Source organism: Leptopilina boulardi, unplaced genomic scaffold (genome assembly GCF_019393585.1).
Source record: "Leptopilina boulardi isolate dan_hultmark-lab unplaced genomic scaffold, ZJU_Lbou_2.1 LbouV2_327, whole genome shotgun sequence".
Taxonomy (NCBI): Eukaryota; Metazoa; Arthropoda; class Insecta; order Hymenoptera; family Figitidae; genus Leptopilina; species Leptopilina boulardi.
Window position 1 is genome coordinate 1,117,532 of NW_026137893.1, and position 19,966 is coordinate 1,137,497.

General features: G+C 27.5%; 1 protein-coding gene across 1 annotated transcript; it reads left to right on the top strand.

Moving 5' to 3' along the window:
* The first annotated feature begins 9,247 nt into the window (after window positions 1-9,247).
* LOC127285008 (abnormal spindle-like microcephaly-associated protein homolog) lies at window positions 9,248-15,221 on the top strand. Its single transcript, XM_051310769.1, has 2 exons — window positions 9,248-10,444; window positions 13,488-15,221. The coding sequence occupies exon 1, from the start codon at window positions 9,902-9,904 to the stop codon at window positions 10,247-10,249; it is 348 nt and encodes a 115-aa protein (XP_051166726.1). The 5' UTR covers window positions 9,248-9,901; the 3' UTR covers window positions 10,250-10,444; window positions 13,488-15,221.
* Window positions 15,222-19,966: the final 4,745 nt, after the last annotated feature.

The following is a 19,966-nucleotide window of genomic DNA, read 5'->3' on the forward strand; positions in this document are numbered from 1 at the left end:
AATCTTAAGTCAGAAAATCTTAAATCAGAAAATCTTAAATCAGAAAATCTTAAATCAGAAAATCTTAAATCAGAAAATCTTAAATCACAACTCTAAGTCAAGAATTCTAAATCAAAAATCTTAAATCGCAAATTCTAAAATCAAAATCCTAAATCAAGATTTCTGACACAAAATGTTGAATTAGAAAATCAAAAAATCATAATTTTAAATTCAGAACTCTAAATCAAAATCTTAAATCGATAATTTTAAATCAAAATTCTGAATAAAAACAATTTTGTTATATATAAATAGGTTTAAATTAAAAGATTTAATTCCTAAATTTAAAACAAAATTCTAAATCTAAATGTGGCTCAAAAATCAAAGTTGCACAATAAAATTTCTAAGTCAAAAATTATATAAATAAATAAATAAAAGTCTAAACCAAAATCAAAATTAAGTGAACCATTCAAAACCTATTCAAAACACTTGTTGACAACACCTTATCACCCGCAAACAAATGGTGCACTAGAACGATCCCATCTCACTTTAAAAGATTATCTAAAACACTATGTCAAATACGACCAAACAGACTGGGACGAGTACTTACCATTTGCTATGTTTAGCTACAATACGTCAACTCACAAATCTACTAATTTCACGCCATACGAACTTCTTTTCGGATCAAAAGCGTACTTGCCTTCGTCAATCACACAAGAGCCTAAATTTCATTACTCTTATGATGATTATGTTCGCGCTTTAAAAAACAAGCTAAATGTTTCATTTAAAATCGCTAGAGAAAATATAATAAAATCAAAAACAAATAGCAAGAATAATTACGACAAGAAAAGTAATCCCAAAACTTTCAATGTTAATGATTTCGTTTGTGTTTTAAATAAACAAAGTACAATTGGACTGAGTAAAAAATTAACCCCTCGAGTAAAAGGACCCTACAAAGTAACAAAAGTTTATGGTAATCAAACTGTAGGCGTACAAATAGGAAAAAGAGAAATTACATACCATACTAACCTTTTACAACATTATTTTCCAGATGAAAGTGACGATCTTTCTTTTCCTTCTACTTCCAAAACTCATCCTTAGTTTACCTTACACAAACACACCACTAAATCATACAAGCGGAATTCTTTATGATAAAAAAGGAATAGCCAGGATATCAAATTCTAAACTAACACTCTTAGCCCACATTAATTTCACACATCTAAATGATGCTCGCATGATAATGGTTAATAATGCCATTCAAAGCCAATATCTTTGTAAGAAATTATCAGATGCGCCTTACGCGCGAGGACATGTTAGTTTTCATTGTGAAAGGGTTTTACGGTTAATATTCGAATTAATAAATGAAATAAATAGAAAAAATGAGATTCTTCAGCAATTGACTACTCAATTTTTAAATCGTCAACGTCGTGGTTTAATGAACGGTGTTTCTTATGCAGTCAATTGGTTATTCGGTATACCTGATGCCGATGATGCAGAATACTATTCCGAAAGTATTCCTAAATTAATAAATGATAATAACCAAGTACAAACTCTTCTGAAATCTCAAATACAAATTGTTTCTAATACTATAAAAAACTTTAATAACTCATTATATTCTTTAAAAAGTCAAGAAGAAATATTAAATTCTAATTCAGAAAAAATTAACAATTTTATGTCCAATACTAATATCGAGACATCAATTTTACAATTAGAGACATTGACTACATTTCAAACGTCTACAATACTGGAATTAGCAAACAAAATTTCCAGAGATTATAGTGAATATATAGACGCTATAAATTTAGCTAAATATAATATTTTATCTCCATTAATAATTACCCCTAAAATATTATTAGAAGAATTAAATAAATATCATGGAGAATATGAATTATTAATTACTCCAGATGAAAAACATTTTCCTATGTTATATAAATTATTAAAAGTTGATGTATTTCACACTAGTAAAATAACTATTTTTAGTATTCAAGTTCCGCTGATATCAAAAATGCATTTTGATCTTTATCATTTAATCCCACTTCCAATTCAACACGCAAATTCTTCAATATTTTCCTACATTGTTCCCAAATATCAACATCTCTTACTATCTCAATCAAAACTCCAATTCCTTTCCTTGGAAAAATTGTCGGATTGTATCGAGTATTTAAAGGGAAAGTACGTCTGTTTCGACGCATACGTCACACAAGTAACGGATCAACCTGAGTGTGAAGTCAGACTGTTGCTACCCCATACTAATCAACTGCCCGAGGATTGCCAGATTAAAACTACAAAGGCCATCATCGAAACTTGGAAATACGCAGGATATAATCAATGGTTCTACGTACTCCAGAGGCCAACAACACTTACAATCATCTGTAGAAACACAAAAGAAGAAATAACTGATGTCATCCTTTATCAGACAGGTCTAGTTAAGTTACAAGATCACTGCAAGGGTTACACCAATCGTTACGCATTAGAAACAACTAACTTCGCTGACACAAACGTAACTTTCCATATACCTAATATCAGCATAATTCAAGACGATTGTTGTATTAGAAACGTAGATATTAAACATATTGAATCCATTCCTTTGAAACCAATACATCTAACGAACATCGACCTCTCAGACCTCACATATTCAAATAAAAAATTAAATGAACTCGACGAAATAATTAACAAACGTATAAACGAACCATTCATTGTTACCCATACCAAGTGGTATACAATTCTTTTAGCAATGATTGGATCAGTCATGTTACTATTCATAATTGGTAACTGTTGCCGATGGTGCGGATGTCTCCGCTGGATAAAAAAATGGTGCTGCTTTACTTCAGATCCAGTTACGGGACAGATTTTACCACCAACGATCAAAAACTTCGTCAACTGTAATTTCGACTCTAATCTCCACACAAAGGAGGTTGTAGTGTATTCAAAAAGAAATTCCTGCGAGGACATAGAGCAAGCCGGAAGGAGGAGCATAGCAGAAGAAATCGATGATTTTACATCGATTCCAATTTTACATTCACCATCTACATCCAAAATAAAATCTCGCAGAAGTACTACACCTATATAAATTCAACAAATCTAATTGTAATTTTTGTAATACATATAAAATAAATAAATAAAAATATAATACAATATAAATAAAAAAAAAAAAAGGGAAAAATAAAAAAAAAAAATAATAATTTTTTTTTACTAGAGATTTGAACACTTGCGTCTTCAATCTAAAAAAGGGAGATGTTATATGTCTATGTATTTTTAAATTGTAATATTATATTTGTAAGAGTCTTTCTCACGATCAAATTCATTTCTATTTTTCTACTATCTAAAAGGGCAAAGTTTATAAGTATTGAATCATTATTATGTACAGGACTAGGGCTTAGTCATTTTATATCTATGTAAACTGAACTTTGTAAGGACTAGAACTTTGTCATATTTTTATCTTTTCTTTCTTTCTCACTAATATATAAGCTACATGTAATCTTCCAAAAGTCAGATTAGTCGTGACTGCTTTCGAAGAAGGACTCCCAAATTAATAAAGAAAGTTTTAAATAAAAATCTACAAATTTATTATTTGGAATCCAACAGTACATATTATTGTTAGTTGCTTTCTTTGGACGAAAATCCTAGAAATATCTACAAAAAATAATTATTACAATGGATTGATAAAACACCTAAACGAAAAGAAACCTCGACAGGTGGTGTTTATTCTTGAAAATGAACCAGTAATGAATTCTCTTATGACAGTTGTTAACATGAATTTTCTATCTTTGATTATGAAGCATGATATAATAAATATAACCGAGTATGTATGATTTTAAATTAGAATCTATTTATAAAGTAAAATCTTATTCAGATTCCCTAAATGATTCAGATTTTTTAAAAGGGCAAATAATCATTCTTAGAATTAACAGTTACAAATTTGTTATTCCAAAGACGTTTAAACGCTCTAATAATATATGATTCTGTCTGAAGAATATTGGTACTTGCTCTTGGGAACAATTGGTATGATTGGCATCATTCGATTAACAGCTTTTTATATGAGATTCGAGAGAAGTACATGGCAAATGTTAAACATCAGTCAAATTATAATTATAACGTTGTTAATGAGTACAGCGCTAAATATGAGGTATAAATGTTAAAATAGTGGACGAAACTGTTTTACAAGAATTCAATGCCATCTCTAATTTGTGGTCTAATTATTATGATCCCCCTAATAAATTCATGCGATCAGCTTTGGAATTCGGGCTGCTTAAAGATATTTTTCACTCCAAAGAGCGGAAAACCAAAATTTTTCCGCCAGAGAATACTGAGAAGGAAAAACTGTTCTTCGTACTATTTCGTGTAGGATATTCTCTTTCTTTTATTTCTTTTCTGATTGAAATTTTCACATCAATATTTGGACGGTTAATTCACGTAATTCAAGATAATTCAACACAAGTGTACACCTCAATTAACAACTTATTTTCCCCTCGGTGAAAGTGTAAATGGATTTACTTATTTTTTTTAATTGATTAAAATTGAAATGGACAATATACTTAACTACTTGAAGAAAAAAGTAAATAAAATGATTAAAACGACTTGATGTTTGTATATATATATATAGAAAAAGTGAGTTTGCATTTTCTTAACTGAAATTCTGAGAAGCTGTCACATACATAAAGAAAAAAAATATAGGTATTGAGAATAAAGAATCGCGTTCGATCGTTGCCTGAAAAATTAGACCAGTGTCGTTTCCATTCATGACGGATCACAATTGGAATTGCTTGCACAAATACACATTGGCGTAATTGCGCCCATAAACCAGATAGTAAAATGGCTTTTATTTGTATTTCAAATAAATTCCTCATTTTTATTACTTATTTAGTTACACCAGAGACATTGTAACAATTTATTTGTGTTTGTTTTAATAGCGCATTTGACATCATCAGATATGTAAAAGTGAAATTCAAAATAAGAATAAAAAATACAAATGTAATACTGGGAAGCATTTAAAAAAAAGTTTCGAAAGATTAGAGAAAAGTTTCTGAAAGTTGATAATTTTATTATTCCATTATTTATATTTATATTGTTTTATTTATATTCTATTTATATAGAAGCAGATCTAAGAAGCAAAAAAAAATTATAGGTTATGTTTATGATTGTTTAGATCCAATATGGCGTATTCGCGATGAGCATGACCTATAGAGGCGCTGCAGTTGCGACCATGTATTCGGGTCACGTGATCTGAAGAAAGTCTCCGTTGAATGTTTACAAACGTGAATTTAATAGGTTTTTAATTTAGTCCTAAAATTTAGTTTTTAATATTAATTCCATAAATATAGTAACTGAAAAAATAATAATTATAAGCAATATAATAATAAAAAAAATTGAAGGTACCCTATTTGCAATGAGACGTACACATAACCTAAAAATTAATATACATAGATTTTTTCTACATTTTTAATTTCCAAGGATCGTAAAATAAAAATGGAATTTACAAAATAATAAAATGAGGTTTATTAATTAAAATAGCGAACGAAAATAATTGATTACAAAGTAGTTTCCCAGATAGCACGTAAGCTTGCCGCGCAATATTGCCAACCTTGCACGGCAAACTTGCCGCAAGTTTCAAATGCCCCACCTGACCCAAGCTTGCATGGTAAGCTTACCGAAAGATTGCAGTATAAGGTTGCTGCAAGATTGCACAATAAGATTATCGCAAGATTGCTCGGTAAGCTTGTAGCAAGGTTGGTGCAGGGTTGCCAAATAACCTTGGTTTGAACGTAAAAAAACTCTTTGTTTTAATGTTTCGTTTACTTTACATAATTTTATAATATGAATTAGACGAAACGTTAAAAAAAAAAATTTTTTTAGGTTCAAACCAAGGTTATTTGGCAACCTTGCACCAACCTTACTACAAGCTTACCGTGCAAGGTTACTGAGCAATCTTGCGATAATCTTATTGTGCAATCTTTCAGCAACCTTACACTGCAATCTTTCGGTATGCTTACCATGCAAGCTTGGGTCAGGTGGGACATTTGAAGCTTCCGAAAGTTTGCCGTGCAAGGTTGGCAATATTGTGCGGAAAGCTTGCCGCAAGGTTGCTGCAAGCTCACGCGCTATCTGGGAATTGTGTTATTAATATCAACTCTTTGTAAGAACTAAACTGGAATATGACTAACAAAATTAAATATTTTTAACTGAAAATACTTTTATATTCAAATTTCCCAATAACACTAAATATTCCACATAAATTCACTGAATGACACTAATTAAATAACATATTACTACATTATAAGTAATATTTTTACAATGTGATTTACGTCCATTAAAAATAAACAGACTTCTTTTGAAGCTTCATGAATCGTCCGCTATAGGTTTTACACTCATCGTGAATACAATTTTTGGCGGAAAATTTAAATTTTAAAATATAACAATAAATTCAAAATCCTAAAAGGGTTTAAAAAAGATTTAACTAAATGTAATAATAGGTATCAAATTTCTATAAAAACAAAAATAATTAAATAATTAATAATAAATAATCTTCGTGCACTTTTTTTTTTTATTCACATCGCACTTATAATCAACTCTAATTACAGTCAATTTATCGTGTTAAGGAATTCAGGGTCAGGGAACAATCAATGACCTTTATATATTCTTTATTCTATTTTCATCATATATATAATATACGTGTGTTTAACGATGTGGACGAAAAAAAAATCTCCTCATCGTCACTCTCCCTTTGACGTGTCGATATATCTATAATGAACGTAATCACACGTGACGTTGTGGACAATGCGGATGTGACGTCATATATAGCACTTTGATAAAATATCAATGTTCTCCAAGGTCAATTTTTAATTTAACTTCTTTTTTATTCTTCTCCGTTAATAAATATGGACATTTGTATGTGTGTGTGTGTATATGTTATAAAATTTTATCGAACGCTCATCTTATGTCAGTTTAAACGAGAATAATAATAATAATAATAATAATAATAATAATAATAAAATAATAATGAATGTAGGCAACACGTGCGTTTATAAATGAGATAAAACATACGAGGAGGAAAGCACACCTGTAAGTGACGTAATTTGTGAGTGGACGAGATGCATCGGTCGCATTATGACGTAGCGTAAATGCGAATCGCGCGTTTAACATTATTTCCAAGTGACTCCACATCGTTAAATTTTATTATTTTCTTATTTTATCGCTGTATAATAATTATTTAAAAAAAAATTAATTTCTTTTTTAGTTTCTTTTAATAAAAAAATATGCAATGTTGATTAATTTATTTTATTGTCTTCGAAAAAAAAAATTGAATTTAAGAAAAAAATATTTTAATTTAAAGAAAAAGAATATTTTAACAATTTTTTTTTCAATTCAATGAAAAAGATAAGATTGAAAAAAAATATTTTATATTTATGAATGAAAAATGAAATAAAAATGAAGTATAAAAAAAATTGTAATTTAAAAAAATTTTACAACTCTTTTACAATCTTTAAAATATAATTTTTAATTGAAACAATTTTTTTGGTTCTATGTAATAATTTTTTTTTTAATTTGATTTAAAAAATTATACAATTATGTCATTTTGACTTCCACATGAACATTGACTTTCATAATGATTTTCACTTTCATTTTCACTTTTAATGAAATTCAATTAAAAATCTATTTCACTAAAAGTGAAAATCAAAGTGAAAATCAAAGTGAAAGTCAATGTCGATGAAAATAAAAATAAAATAGTTGATTAATTAATTTATTTGTTTACATGTAAACGAGATAAGAAAAAAATTAAAAAAATAAATCATGAAAAACTAAAGCAATGGATCTAAGAAACAAAAATTTATAGGTTATGTTTATGATAGTTTTTCTTTGATTAAATGTTTGATTAAATGTTACATAATTTTGTTAGAAAATATATTTTCGTTAAAAAAAAATAACATTTTGTTAAAAATAAAAAATATTTCTAGTAAATAAATGAAGAATATTTTTAAAAAAACAAATAACTATTTTGACAAAGAAATTAGAGAAAAATTAAAGAAAAAGAAATAATGGAAAATGTAAGAAATTAAAAATATTTGTTTTAAAAAAATAATAATAAAAAATTAATTTAATTAATAAATTCGACTAAAAATAAAAATTTTATTTTATTAAAAAAAGAAAAATTAGAAAATTATTTTCTTAAAATTCTTTTACTATCTTTGTTGCTTTAAAAGTTTAATTATATTTTACGAAAATGAATAATTTATCTCTATTATTTTACTAAAAGAGGAAATTGAAAAAAATACTTTAGAAAAAAAATACTATTCAAATATAATTAATTTATTTATGAATAATAAAAAAATAATAATTAAAAATCATATAGGTCAACGATAAAAAATATTCTTGAAAATAGAGGAAAATTCCTCTTGCGAAAATCCTCTTGAATCAAGAATATTACTTTTAATCGGAGAGTATTTTCCTCTTAATTTAAGAGAAATATTCTAAAATAGAAAATAATTCCTCTTAAAATAAGAGAAATTCTTTTGCATGATATTCTAGAGGAAAATATGCATTAAAATAAGAGAAATCCTCTTGAATTATTTTTTTCTTAAATTTTTTCGGTGGTGAGTACCAAATATTTCTCTAAATTTATTTTTATTTTATTTTATTTATAGGATCAAAGAAACATTTATTTTGAATTAAAATAAAAAATTTCTTTGAAAGAAGAGAATTTTTTTTTAATTAAAGATAATTCGTTTAAAAGAAATAAATTTTCTTTGTATCAAAGAAAAATTTTCCAACGAAATTTTTTTTCTGTTTTCATATTAAGGAAAAATTATTTAAAATATATATAATATAAAAATAAAATATTTAATAAATTTTTTTTTATTTTTCATTGAAAACAATTTTACTAAAATACAATTTTGTTTTGAGTATAACAAAAATATTTTTCCTCTTGCATATATACATATATAATTTATGTGTAAATTGTACATAAGCCAATAAAAAATTACATCTCATAACCTACATCAATTCTGGCATAGAATTTGTCTCACAAAATTAATCTTCAACAAATTTATTGCACATATAGTACAAAATTCCATGAAGAAGATTCACCCTTGGATTTACAATTTCTGCATATGTATATCGATTAATGAAAATAAATTTTCATTTTCATTCTTAATTTTTTTTATTTATTAAAATAATAGTTTTCAAAAGAAATAATAATAATAATAGTAATCGAATTAGAATTTTTAATTTTAAATTGAAAAATTAAAATTAATTTAAAAAAAAAAAAAATTATTCGGGATAAATCATGTCGCGCATGCGTTCACTGATACATTAGCCACATCTTCTATAAACAGTAAAACGCGAGCGCCTGTTGCTTCTAGTCTCACTCGACATCTCGAGTTGTGCGGCACTTTGTTAGAAAAAAAAAAGAAATCTCAGTGTTCATTAGTTTCTCTTAAAATAATCAAAAAAAATTTAAGACAAAAAAAAACCGTGGAAAAAAAATTGTTCAAAAAGAAAATTTTTTACAAGTGCTAGGATTTTTCTTTTTTTTTTGAAAAAAAAAGAAATTTTTATTTTGCAATTGGATGCTGCTGGACCAATTGTTAAAGTTGGGAAATTTTTTTTTTTTGAAAAATTATCCCTTTGAAAACTTTTAACAAGAAAATAAATTGTTATTTTCAAAAAACATCTAAGTTTCATTTTTTGGAAAATAATTATTAGAGAAAAAAAAATTGTTATCGAAAAATATCGAATTACAATAATAATAATTGGAAACCGTTGAAATTTAAAAACAAATCATAAAAATTGATTCAAATTTTGTGCGACAAAATTGAAAATTTATTTTCAAAGGAGAAGAATTTATTATAAAAAACATAAAACTGGGAAATAATTGAAAATTATTTCTCAAGTGTGATAACAAAACAAAAAAAAAATTGTTTTCTTCCAAATGACTAAAGCCAACGACGAAGAAATGAAGGCAAATAAAGCAGCGACAAAAATTCAAGCTGGATTTCGTGGTTATCGTGTACGAAAACAATTGAAAGAATCAAATAAGATCAATAATGACAGTGATTATGATGATGTAATGAGTAATTCCTACAGTCCACCATCATTAAAGTGTTGTGACGATTTAAAAAATTCATTAGAAGAAAAATCGGCAACAAAAATTCAAGCTGGAATACGTGGATTTTTAGTACGCAAACGACATCAACAGGAGCAACAAGCGGCAACGAGAATTCAAGCTGGTTTTCGTGGTTTCCGCACGAGGAAATTATTAAAGCAAAAGGGACAATGATATTTCGCCCAAAAAATGCTCGAGAGAAGAAAAAAGCTGAGAGAGATTAAAAAGGACTCGTCAAATAATAATAGTAATAATAAAATAAGTTTCGTCTCATTGTGGAATAATTATCCATCAATTTTTCAAGAGGCTATTTCATCAGATTGAGATAAAAGATGAAACTTCCATTTTCATAAATATTCAAAAAAAAAGGTCAGTATTTTAAAAATAATTTTGTTTTACTGTTATTGAAATGTTGTGTCATAGAAATTTAAAAAAGAAAAATTTTGAAAATACAATTTAGTGATTAAAGAAAGGAAAAAATGATGTTAACAAAATCGAAATAAAGAAAATAAAATTGCACAAGCAATGAGATAAAGAAAAAAACAATTGGAACAATTTTGACAATAGGATCAATATTCCGATCAATCAAAGATCAATCAAATTATCAATAAATCCACCAATCAATCTACCAATCCATAAATAATTATTCAATGCGAAATCATTCAAATAATGATCTATCAATCAATCCATATTAATCAATTCACCAATCCGTTTGTTATTTACAATCCATTAATCAATCAATTAATAAATCCACCAATCAATTCAATCTTTAGTAATCTATCAATCAATTCATTAACCAATTCAACAATCCGTCTGTTATTTATCAATCAATCAACCAACCAAAGTCCATCTTTTCATCCGCTATTAAATTAATTTACCTATTAAATTATTATGTAATACACCAATCAACTATTCAATCAACTAACTATTTCAATCAACTATTAATAAATCGATCAATTATAATTCAATCATTAGTACTCTGTTTATCAATCAATCCATTTATCAAATCACCAATCCATATGTTATCCATCTATTAATCCACCAATCAACCGATCTTTTAAAATTTATCAATATATTTTCTACCAATCTTTTAATAAGTTCATCTATCCATCCGCTAATCAATCAATTTATTAATTAATCCATTATGTATTGTCAATCAACTAATAAATGCACCAATAAATTCAATCTTTAGTAATTCATCTATCAATCCGTAAATCAATTGACCAGTTTGTTTACTATTTACCAATTAATCAATCAATCTCTTAGCATTCATCAATCCAATTACCAGTCAATCCTTAAATGAGTCCACCAATCAATTCACCAAATGATTGATGAATTTTGACATTAATATACCTATCCGCTAATCAATCAATCAATTTATTAATCCATTGTGTTATGCACCAATCAATCAACTAATAAATTCACCAATCAATTCAATATTTTATAAATTTATATCAATGAATCCAACAATGGATCCATTAATTTTAGTGGTAGATTAAATTGACCAATCAATCAATCAATCATTTCACTAATCAATCTACTAATGAATGGATTTATTAATAAACTCATTTATCGATTAAAAAGAAAACTTCTGGTCTAATTTTTTTGAGATGAACACGAATCTGAAGTCCGTTTTCCTTCATCACATCAAGATTATATTCTAACTTCAAAAAAAAAAAAAAAACAGCGGATTTCATGTAACTGATAAAATTTCATAAATATTGACGAATTTACTTTAATGTTGGTATCTAGAGGTTTTGGGGTCACTGATTTTAAAAAACTAAAATGGCAAATCCAATAAGGCGGTCGAATATTTAAAATATTAAATTTTTATAAAACTTGTTATCCAAGGATTTTTGGAGTCGCTGATTACGAATTTGAAGTCGGATTTTCACAATTCAAAATGGCAAATCCAAAATGGCGGTCAAAATTTTTTAAAAATTGTAAAATTTTTTATAAAACTCATATCTAGGGTTTTTTGTGGTCGCTGATTACGAATTTGAAATAAGATTTGCTAAATTCAAAATGGCGGATCCAATATGGTGGTCGAATTTTTAAAAATCATTTGAATTTTTATAAAACTTAGTATGCAAGGGGTTTTAGATGTCGCTGATTACGAATTTCAAGTCAGATTTTCAAAATCGAAAATGGCGGATCAAAAATGGTGAAAGAGTTTCTAAATAATTGTTGGATTTCAAATTTCAAAAATCTGGCGTTAGATTCGTAATCAGCAACCTCAAAAATCTCTATAGATTACTAAATTTTAATAAGATGCGAATAATTTTAAAAAATTCAACCGCCATATTGGATCAGCCATTTTGGCCTCTGAAAATCTAACTTCAAATTTGTATTGAACGATCTCAAAAACACTTGGATACCATAAGATTAAAGAAAATCCGTCAATATCAATAAAATTTTGTCTGTCACATAAAATCCCTCATTTTTGTAATTATTTTTTAAATTTTAAAACAAAATATCAGCAGATGTTAGAAAATTTAAAGAAAAATTTTTACAATAAAAGTCCTTCAAATAATAATTTGTCACTTAATTCACATGGTTAATTACTCAATTAAAAACATTATTAGATAATCGCGGAAGCATTTAATGCGTCACCCTATAAAAGTCATTTGAAACTTGAAAATCACAATTTTCAATTAATTTAATTGATGTTTTTTTTATTTTTCTTTTTTTTTACACAACTGGTTTTATAACTTTTATTATAAAATATACGCGTTTCCATTTACAATCTAATTGAAGATATAATAGATATTCACAGGAAAAACAATCATTCAAAAAAAAAAAAAATTATCTAATTTTTTTAATACAACTTTATTGTTAAATAAAATTTAGCCATTTTTTTAAACCAATTTTTAGGTTTTCGCGGCTTAGCGCCGAAACCGTTATAGTTTGAAACTGTTGAGACCTGTGACCCATGAGACTATTGAGACGTGAGACCGTTGAGGTTTAAGACTATTGAGAGCAGAGACCCATGAGACTATTGAGACTTGAGACTATTGAGATTTAAAACTATTGAAACTTGAGACTACTGAGTCTTAATACTATTAAGACGTGAGACCGTTGAGACTTGAAACTATTGAGACGTGAGAATTGAGAATATTGAGACTTAAGACTATTGAGACGTGATATTTATGAGACTTGAAAATATTGAGACTTAAATCTATTGAGACGTGAGACACATGTAACTATTGAGTCTTGAGACTATTGAGACTTATATCTATTGAGGCATGAGATCATTGAGACCCAAAATAAAAAAAAATTAATTAACTACAATAAAAATTATCGTGAATAATAAAAAAAATTTTTTTGATGTAATTAAGCAAACTAATTACATATAGATAACTAAACATTATATAAAAGAAAAAATTTAAAAAAACATTTTTTTGAATTTCAGAGCCAAACTGAAGAATAGGACGTAGATCTTCATTGCAGCTGATGACATTGACACAGTTCGAGAGTGCGTTGGGGAAGCCATCATCTTCTGTTTACCACGTGTATTAAAATGCACTTGGTAAACAGAAGATGATGGCTTCTTTAAAAAATTTAACTTCGAGGGACCACGTGAATCTCAATCTCTTCATTGACACACATACACACACGTCTCATATTTTATAATTTCAAGTCATTATTCATTTTATCATATTATTATATTAATAATAATTTTCATCATAAAATCTCAAAATATTATCATTTTCAATAGAACAATAAATTCTTTCATACTACTTTGATACTAAGAAAAAAAGTTTTAAATATTTGTAAAAAAAATATGTTTTTTACTATATATAAATATAGAAAAAAAATTTTAATATCTGTTTTATCTGTTATGAATATAGTTTATCTATATAATATATATTATAAATTTATTAATTATTAAATTAATAATTTTCCCCATAAATACATATTTTACTAACTGTTAAATTTATAAAAAAGAAAACAAATTCTTTGTTTATATATATATATGTATATGTGAGATGTATGTAGGTTGAGACGTATTTTTTGTTTTTGTTTTTTTTGGGGAAATATTTTTAGACGCACAAAATCAATTAAAGATTTTTATATAACGTTAAAAAGGGATTTCACTTTGCCCTAGAAAGTAGTAATATTTCTTGAAAAAAATAATATATTTTATAAATATTATTTATTTGTATAGAAAAAATTATTTAGGGCTCAAATAAATTTTTATTCACGTGTTAAGACTTGTATACATCTCCTCTAATTATACGAGTAATCGTTACTACACTTGTTATGTATATTTCACAAAAAAAAACATCCATTCTATACTTGTTAAAAAAAATAAAGCCAAAACTTATGTATTTTGTCTAAAAAAAAACTGCTTTTTAGATTAAAAACAACTTTAATTTTTTTTTCCGAATGAAATATTGTAGTGTTAACAAGTTTTTAAATTAAAAACACGAAAATTGTGCCTTGAACGTTTTTAGTTTTTAGAATCATTTTTTTTTTAATTATTCCTCGTGCATTTTTAATCGAGGATGAAAATTTTTTAATGACATCGAACCACCAACATGTATAAAAAAAATCGTATGTTTCAATTATAGCTATTATTATTAAAAAAAAAATATATATATATAAATAATTATTCTTGTGATAGTCTTGAAGGAAATAAATATTTGTTGATTTATAATTATTATTATTCGTGTTAATAATATTATTAATTATCATTATAATAGTCTATATTGTAATTATAAATTACCTAACGCAGTGTATGTTAAGATATTTCTGTATTACTAGATTTATGAAAAAGTCACTATTATCTCAATCTTGTAAAAATTTTTTAAAAATATTTCTGAATTCAAAATATTTTACTCTTAAATATTTTTATTTTATTCAAAATTGTATTGTATTTTTAATTATATTTTTCATTTTTTATCATGCTTTTGTAAAATATATTTATTTTTTATAATGTATAATTTATTATTTTATGAAATTAATTTTTGATTGTATAAAAAAAAGTACACATTTAATTTGTAAAAAATATTGATTAATTTAAAAAAATACATTGATAGTGATTGAGCTTTTTCTGACTGAAATCTTAAGTATTCGACTTTGTACATATACTTTTCTATTATTATTATAAAAAAATTCGCAATAAAGTACGTAATCCTCCTTTTTTTTGGTGTATTATTAACATCCTTTTCAGAGTACTTAAAAAAATTTATTTTTTAATAAAAAATGAAAAAATTTATTTCATTATTAAATATTTTTCTCTACTCTGTATAAATTTATACTGTTCATTAAACTATATATATATGTATAAATTTCATCGAAAAATCACAATAAAAAATTTTAACTTCATTTCAATATAATTAAAATCCGTTTTTATTTTACTGAAAACTTAAAAATTAGACATTGCAATTTTTTTAAAACTATCAAAAATTGAAATTTAATATTGATTAGAAAATATCAATTACATTTTCAGTGAAAAATAGTTTTAAATCTACTTTGTTGGGAGTCGATAAAACAATTTTTACTATTTGTCAGTTAAATATTAATTATGAAAAGTCGATAATACAGATTTAACTGATGCAGGTTAGTTTAATTTATTTCTAGCTGATAAAATAGATTTTCCACGTAGCACAACATATTTGTAGTGCGAAAACCAAGGTATCTGTAAGCAATTTCACTAAGCAAAAAAAAAAGATTAAAACTCCCAGTTTTAATGAAAATTCATTAATTCAAATTAGTAAGAATTTTTTTACTAATTATTAAGAAAATTTTATTATTTGATTAAGCAATTTTTATTCTTTTTCTAAAGTCTATAAATGATTTCCTCTTCAGTGGAATTTGATAAAAAAGAAGAATTACATAATTAAATTTTGCGGAAGAATTCGTGAAAAAATTTTTTGAAATAATTGAATTTCAGGATATTTTTAATTACAATTTTCTTAAATTTGAAATATAATTGCAGCATATTTTTTATAAGCTTCAGACATTAATTGAATTGCAAGATATTTACTTTAACAATTGAGCCGCTGGATTCTAGAAGGGCACGTAAATTTTTTCTGCCGAAAAACGAAGTCCCCTGGACACTTAAAACTTAAAATTCACTTTCCAGAAAACTTCTTTGGCCCTTAATGAACAACTTTCTCACTGGAAGTATGTTGCTAGTGAAAATTTACGAAAATTCCTCACGGGGTGAAAATTGCAGTTCATGAATTTTGCAATGTCTCATTAAAAAATTAATAACTTATTTATTTTTAATCAAAACAACATTTTTCTTTTTTAGTCACTCGTTGAATATAATAACACGTATTTTCGTTTTTGTTTCATTAAGAAATTCGTAAAATTGTCTGAGCCGTCGCGAGTTGAAGTCAAAAAAACAATGAAAATTTTCTTTTTTAAAAAAACAGTTTTTCCCTTATATTTTGAAAACGGAAAAAGATGGAAAATTTCTTATTAAGAATGAAAGATGCGTAATCGAATTCTGTATAAGAATATGCTCGAAAAATATTAAAATTCGAAAAATGAATTTTAAGTGTCCAGGGGACTTCGTTTTTCGGCAGAAAAAATTTACGTGCCCTTCTAGAATCCAGCGGCTCAATTGAAGATGGAAGAGACTCACGGTGGGCTTGAACCAACTTTGAATAAAGGATCATGCAATATCCTATTAAATAGGACAGATCTATTGCGACAGATATGTAGTATCAATTGCTTGAAATACGTGAAATGTTTTGATGATTTTAAAACCGTTGTGCAATCGTGTTTTTCTTCGACTCTTGATGTTAATTAAAAAAAATTTATTTCTAACTTTAAAAAAAGTTATTATGATTTGAACATTTCCGTTACGCCGAAAGTCCATGCCGTGATATTTCATGTTTCTCAGTTTTGTGAGAAATCAGGCGAGGGATTGGGATTTTATAGTGAGCAAGCTGTAGAATCCTTACATTCAGACTTCAAGACAACTTGGGCCAAATATAAAGTTTTTGACAAGCATCCGGAATATCCATCAAAATTACTTAGAGCAGTACAAGAATATAACGCTCAACATATTTAAGCCTGCGATTTAAAAATCTGAAGTATTAGTGTCTAAAATTCTGTACAATTGAGTTGTTAAATTCTACATTTTATAAAAGTTTATGATATATCTGGTACAGTTTCGTCCATTAAAGGGTTTTTCTCTTATACTATAAATTTTTTTTATTTTTTTACAAAATACAGTCAATTTATTTAAACAAATAATGTATTACTTAAAAAATTAAATTATAATTTCTGAAATATCGTTTTATTTTCATTATAATTTGGAAAAAGTATAAATGTCATAATTGAAATACTTAAATTGGGAATTCAATGTAAATGTATTAAATTTTCCAAAGAAAACTAGATTTTCTTTCAAAATGAGTTTTCTCAAAAACGGCTCGACAAGTTATGGGCTATAATTTTTTTACACGCTATTTATGACCTAAATAACCAAAATTTGTAATAAAAAAAGGTGTGCTATGATCCTTTATTCAAAGTTGGTTCAAGCCCACCGTGGACTGGGAAGTAATCAATAGAGAGCGAATTAGAAGGAAAGTAATAAATAAAGAAATAAAAATGACAGAATGGACGAAATTCTTCAAGGATATGAGCGGAGGGGTGGAAAAGAGGGTGAGAGGGGAAGGCAGAAAGATAATAGAAAATGATGGGGAAGAGGAAATAAGTAGAGAAGAGGTAGTAGGGGCTATAGGAAAATTAAAAAGGAATAAGGCAGCAGGGTATGATGAGATCGAAGCAGAGAGTTTGAAATATGGAGGAGAAGTAGTGGAAGAGCAGTTATGGAGTATAATGAACAGAGTATGGAAAGGAGAAGGATGGCCTGAAGAATGGAAAACGGGAATTATAGTGCCATTGGTGAAAAAAGGGGAGGGAAAGAAAATTGATGATTATAGAGGAATAACGTTGATGCCAGTTGCATACAAAGTGTATGCTGAAATATTAAGAGGAAGGTTGGAAAGGAATGTGGAGAGAATGGGAGGAATACTGCACAATCAGGCAGGTTTTAGAAGAGGAATGGGAACTATGGAGCATATATACACGGTAAATTATGTGGTGAATAGGAAATTAAAGGAAAAAGGAGGAAAGATGGTTGCTACATTCGTTGATTTTAAAGGAGCGTTTCCATCGGTAAATAGAAGAATAATGTGGAAAGCGCTGAAAGAGAGAGGGATAAATGACAGATTGGTAGAGAGAATAAAAAAGGGCGAGGGTTAGAGTAGGTGGGAGGTTGGGAGAGAAATTTGGGTTGGGAAGAGGGCTCTTGCAGGGATACCCGTTGAGTCCAATTCTCTTCAGCTTGTTAATAGCGGACATGGAGGAGAGACTGCAAAAGAGAGGGAAAGGTGGTATGATCCTGGGCAGAGGAAGAGTGTATTTGTTAGCGTATGCAGATGACGTAGTATTGATGGCTGAGAATGAGGCAGGAATGAAGTTAATGTTGAGTGAGTTTGAAAAGTATGCGTCTAATAAAGGTCTATTGGGTGAATGTGGAAAAAACGAAGGTCATGAGATTCAGGAATAGAAGAGGGGGAGAAAAAGAAGTGTGGAAGATAAATGGAAGAATGGCAGAGGAAAAGGATGAATTTTGTTATTTAGGGTTTTGGTTTAGTTATAATGGAAGATATGAATTGAATGTGAGAAGAAGGATAGAATGAGCATGCAAGTGTATAGGACAAGTATGGGGAATAGGGAAGAGAAGGTTTAAGGATGATTGGAAGAAAAGAGTGTGGTCGATTGTGAGTTATGGTGTAGAAGTGTGGGGATGGAAAGAATGGAAGAATGTGGAAAGGATGCATGAGAGGTTTCTCAGATGGGTGATGGGGATGAGTGCAAACTGCCCAGGATACATGTTAAGAGAAGAATTAGGAAGAGAAAAAATAGTAGTGCGGCAAAGGAGGAGAGCTTGGGGGTTGGAAGAAAAAATGAAACTAGAAAGAGGAAATGAATGGACGCAATTGTGTTGGAGGATGGTTAGAGAGGGAGAGAGGAGAAGTGAGAAAGAATGTCCAGGATGGGAAAGAGAGAGACAGGAAGCGTTAAGAGAGGGAATGAAAAGGGGGCGTGGATGGATGGAAATGAGCGTAGGGTGGGTAGAGAAGGATGAAAAGGATAGATGGGGTAAGATAATGGGGTCCAGATACAACGCGTGGTATAAAATAAAAATAAAAAATAAAATGGTCTTGCCAGATTCATATGACGATTCAAATGGGCCTAAGGGATTAGAAGCTTCGCGTATAGTAGGACAGAAGGCTAGTTGAATTCTACCAAGGTTTATATAATTTTCATAAAATTCCAAAATATATTAACGTAGAAAAGCAGGAGGCAACAATCTCGTAATAAAACATAATAAAAAACAAATATTCTAGGGCCATGGATTTTAGGAATGTGGAATAGGTTTCGATCTTCTGATTTGTCAATGGATTACACATCAAAATAGGCGGTAAATTTGAAATAATTTCTTGAATAATAGTTAGACAATTATTATTTCCCAATAGATAAGAGGCGTCCCAATCATCCTTGAAATAAAATTATAATTTCCCACGATGATTCGTTGAACAGGAATTGAGAATCAGGAAACGAAGTTTACATAAATGAAATAAATTTATGAAATTAATAAAGGAATTTAAAATTAATTAAACTAAATCAATTTTGGAACATTCGCTGCAACCTCCAAATATTTAACAAAATTTATAAAAACCGAATAAATAAAATTTATTTAATAAAATTTTAAAAATAAAATAAAAATTTTGAATTGTGAAATTAATAAAATTTTCACAACGTTCATAATTTAAGGATATTTTATTTGAAATTGAAAAGTTTAAAAAGTTTCGAAATTCATTCGTAACAAAAAACTTAGAAAATACAGTAAAGAAAACAAAA

Bases quoted from the DNA above. Each gene is read 5' to 3' on its own strand.
- LOC127285008 (XM_051310769.1), top strand. From the start codon at position 9,902: ATGACTAAAGCCAACGACGAAGAAATGAAGGCAAATAAAGCAGCGACA.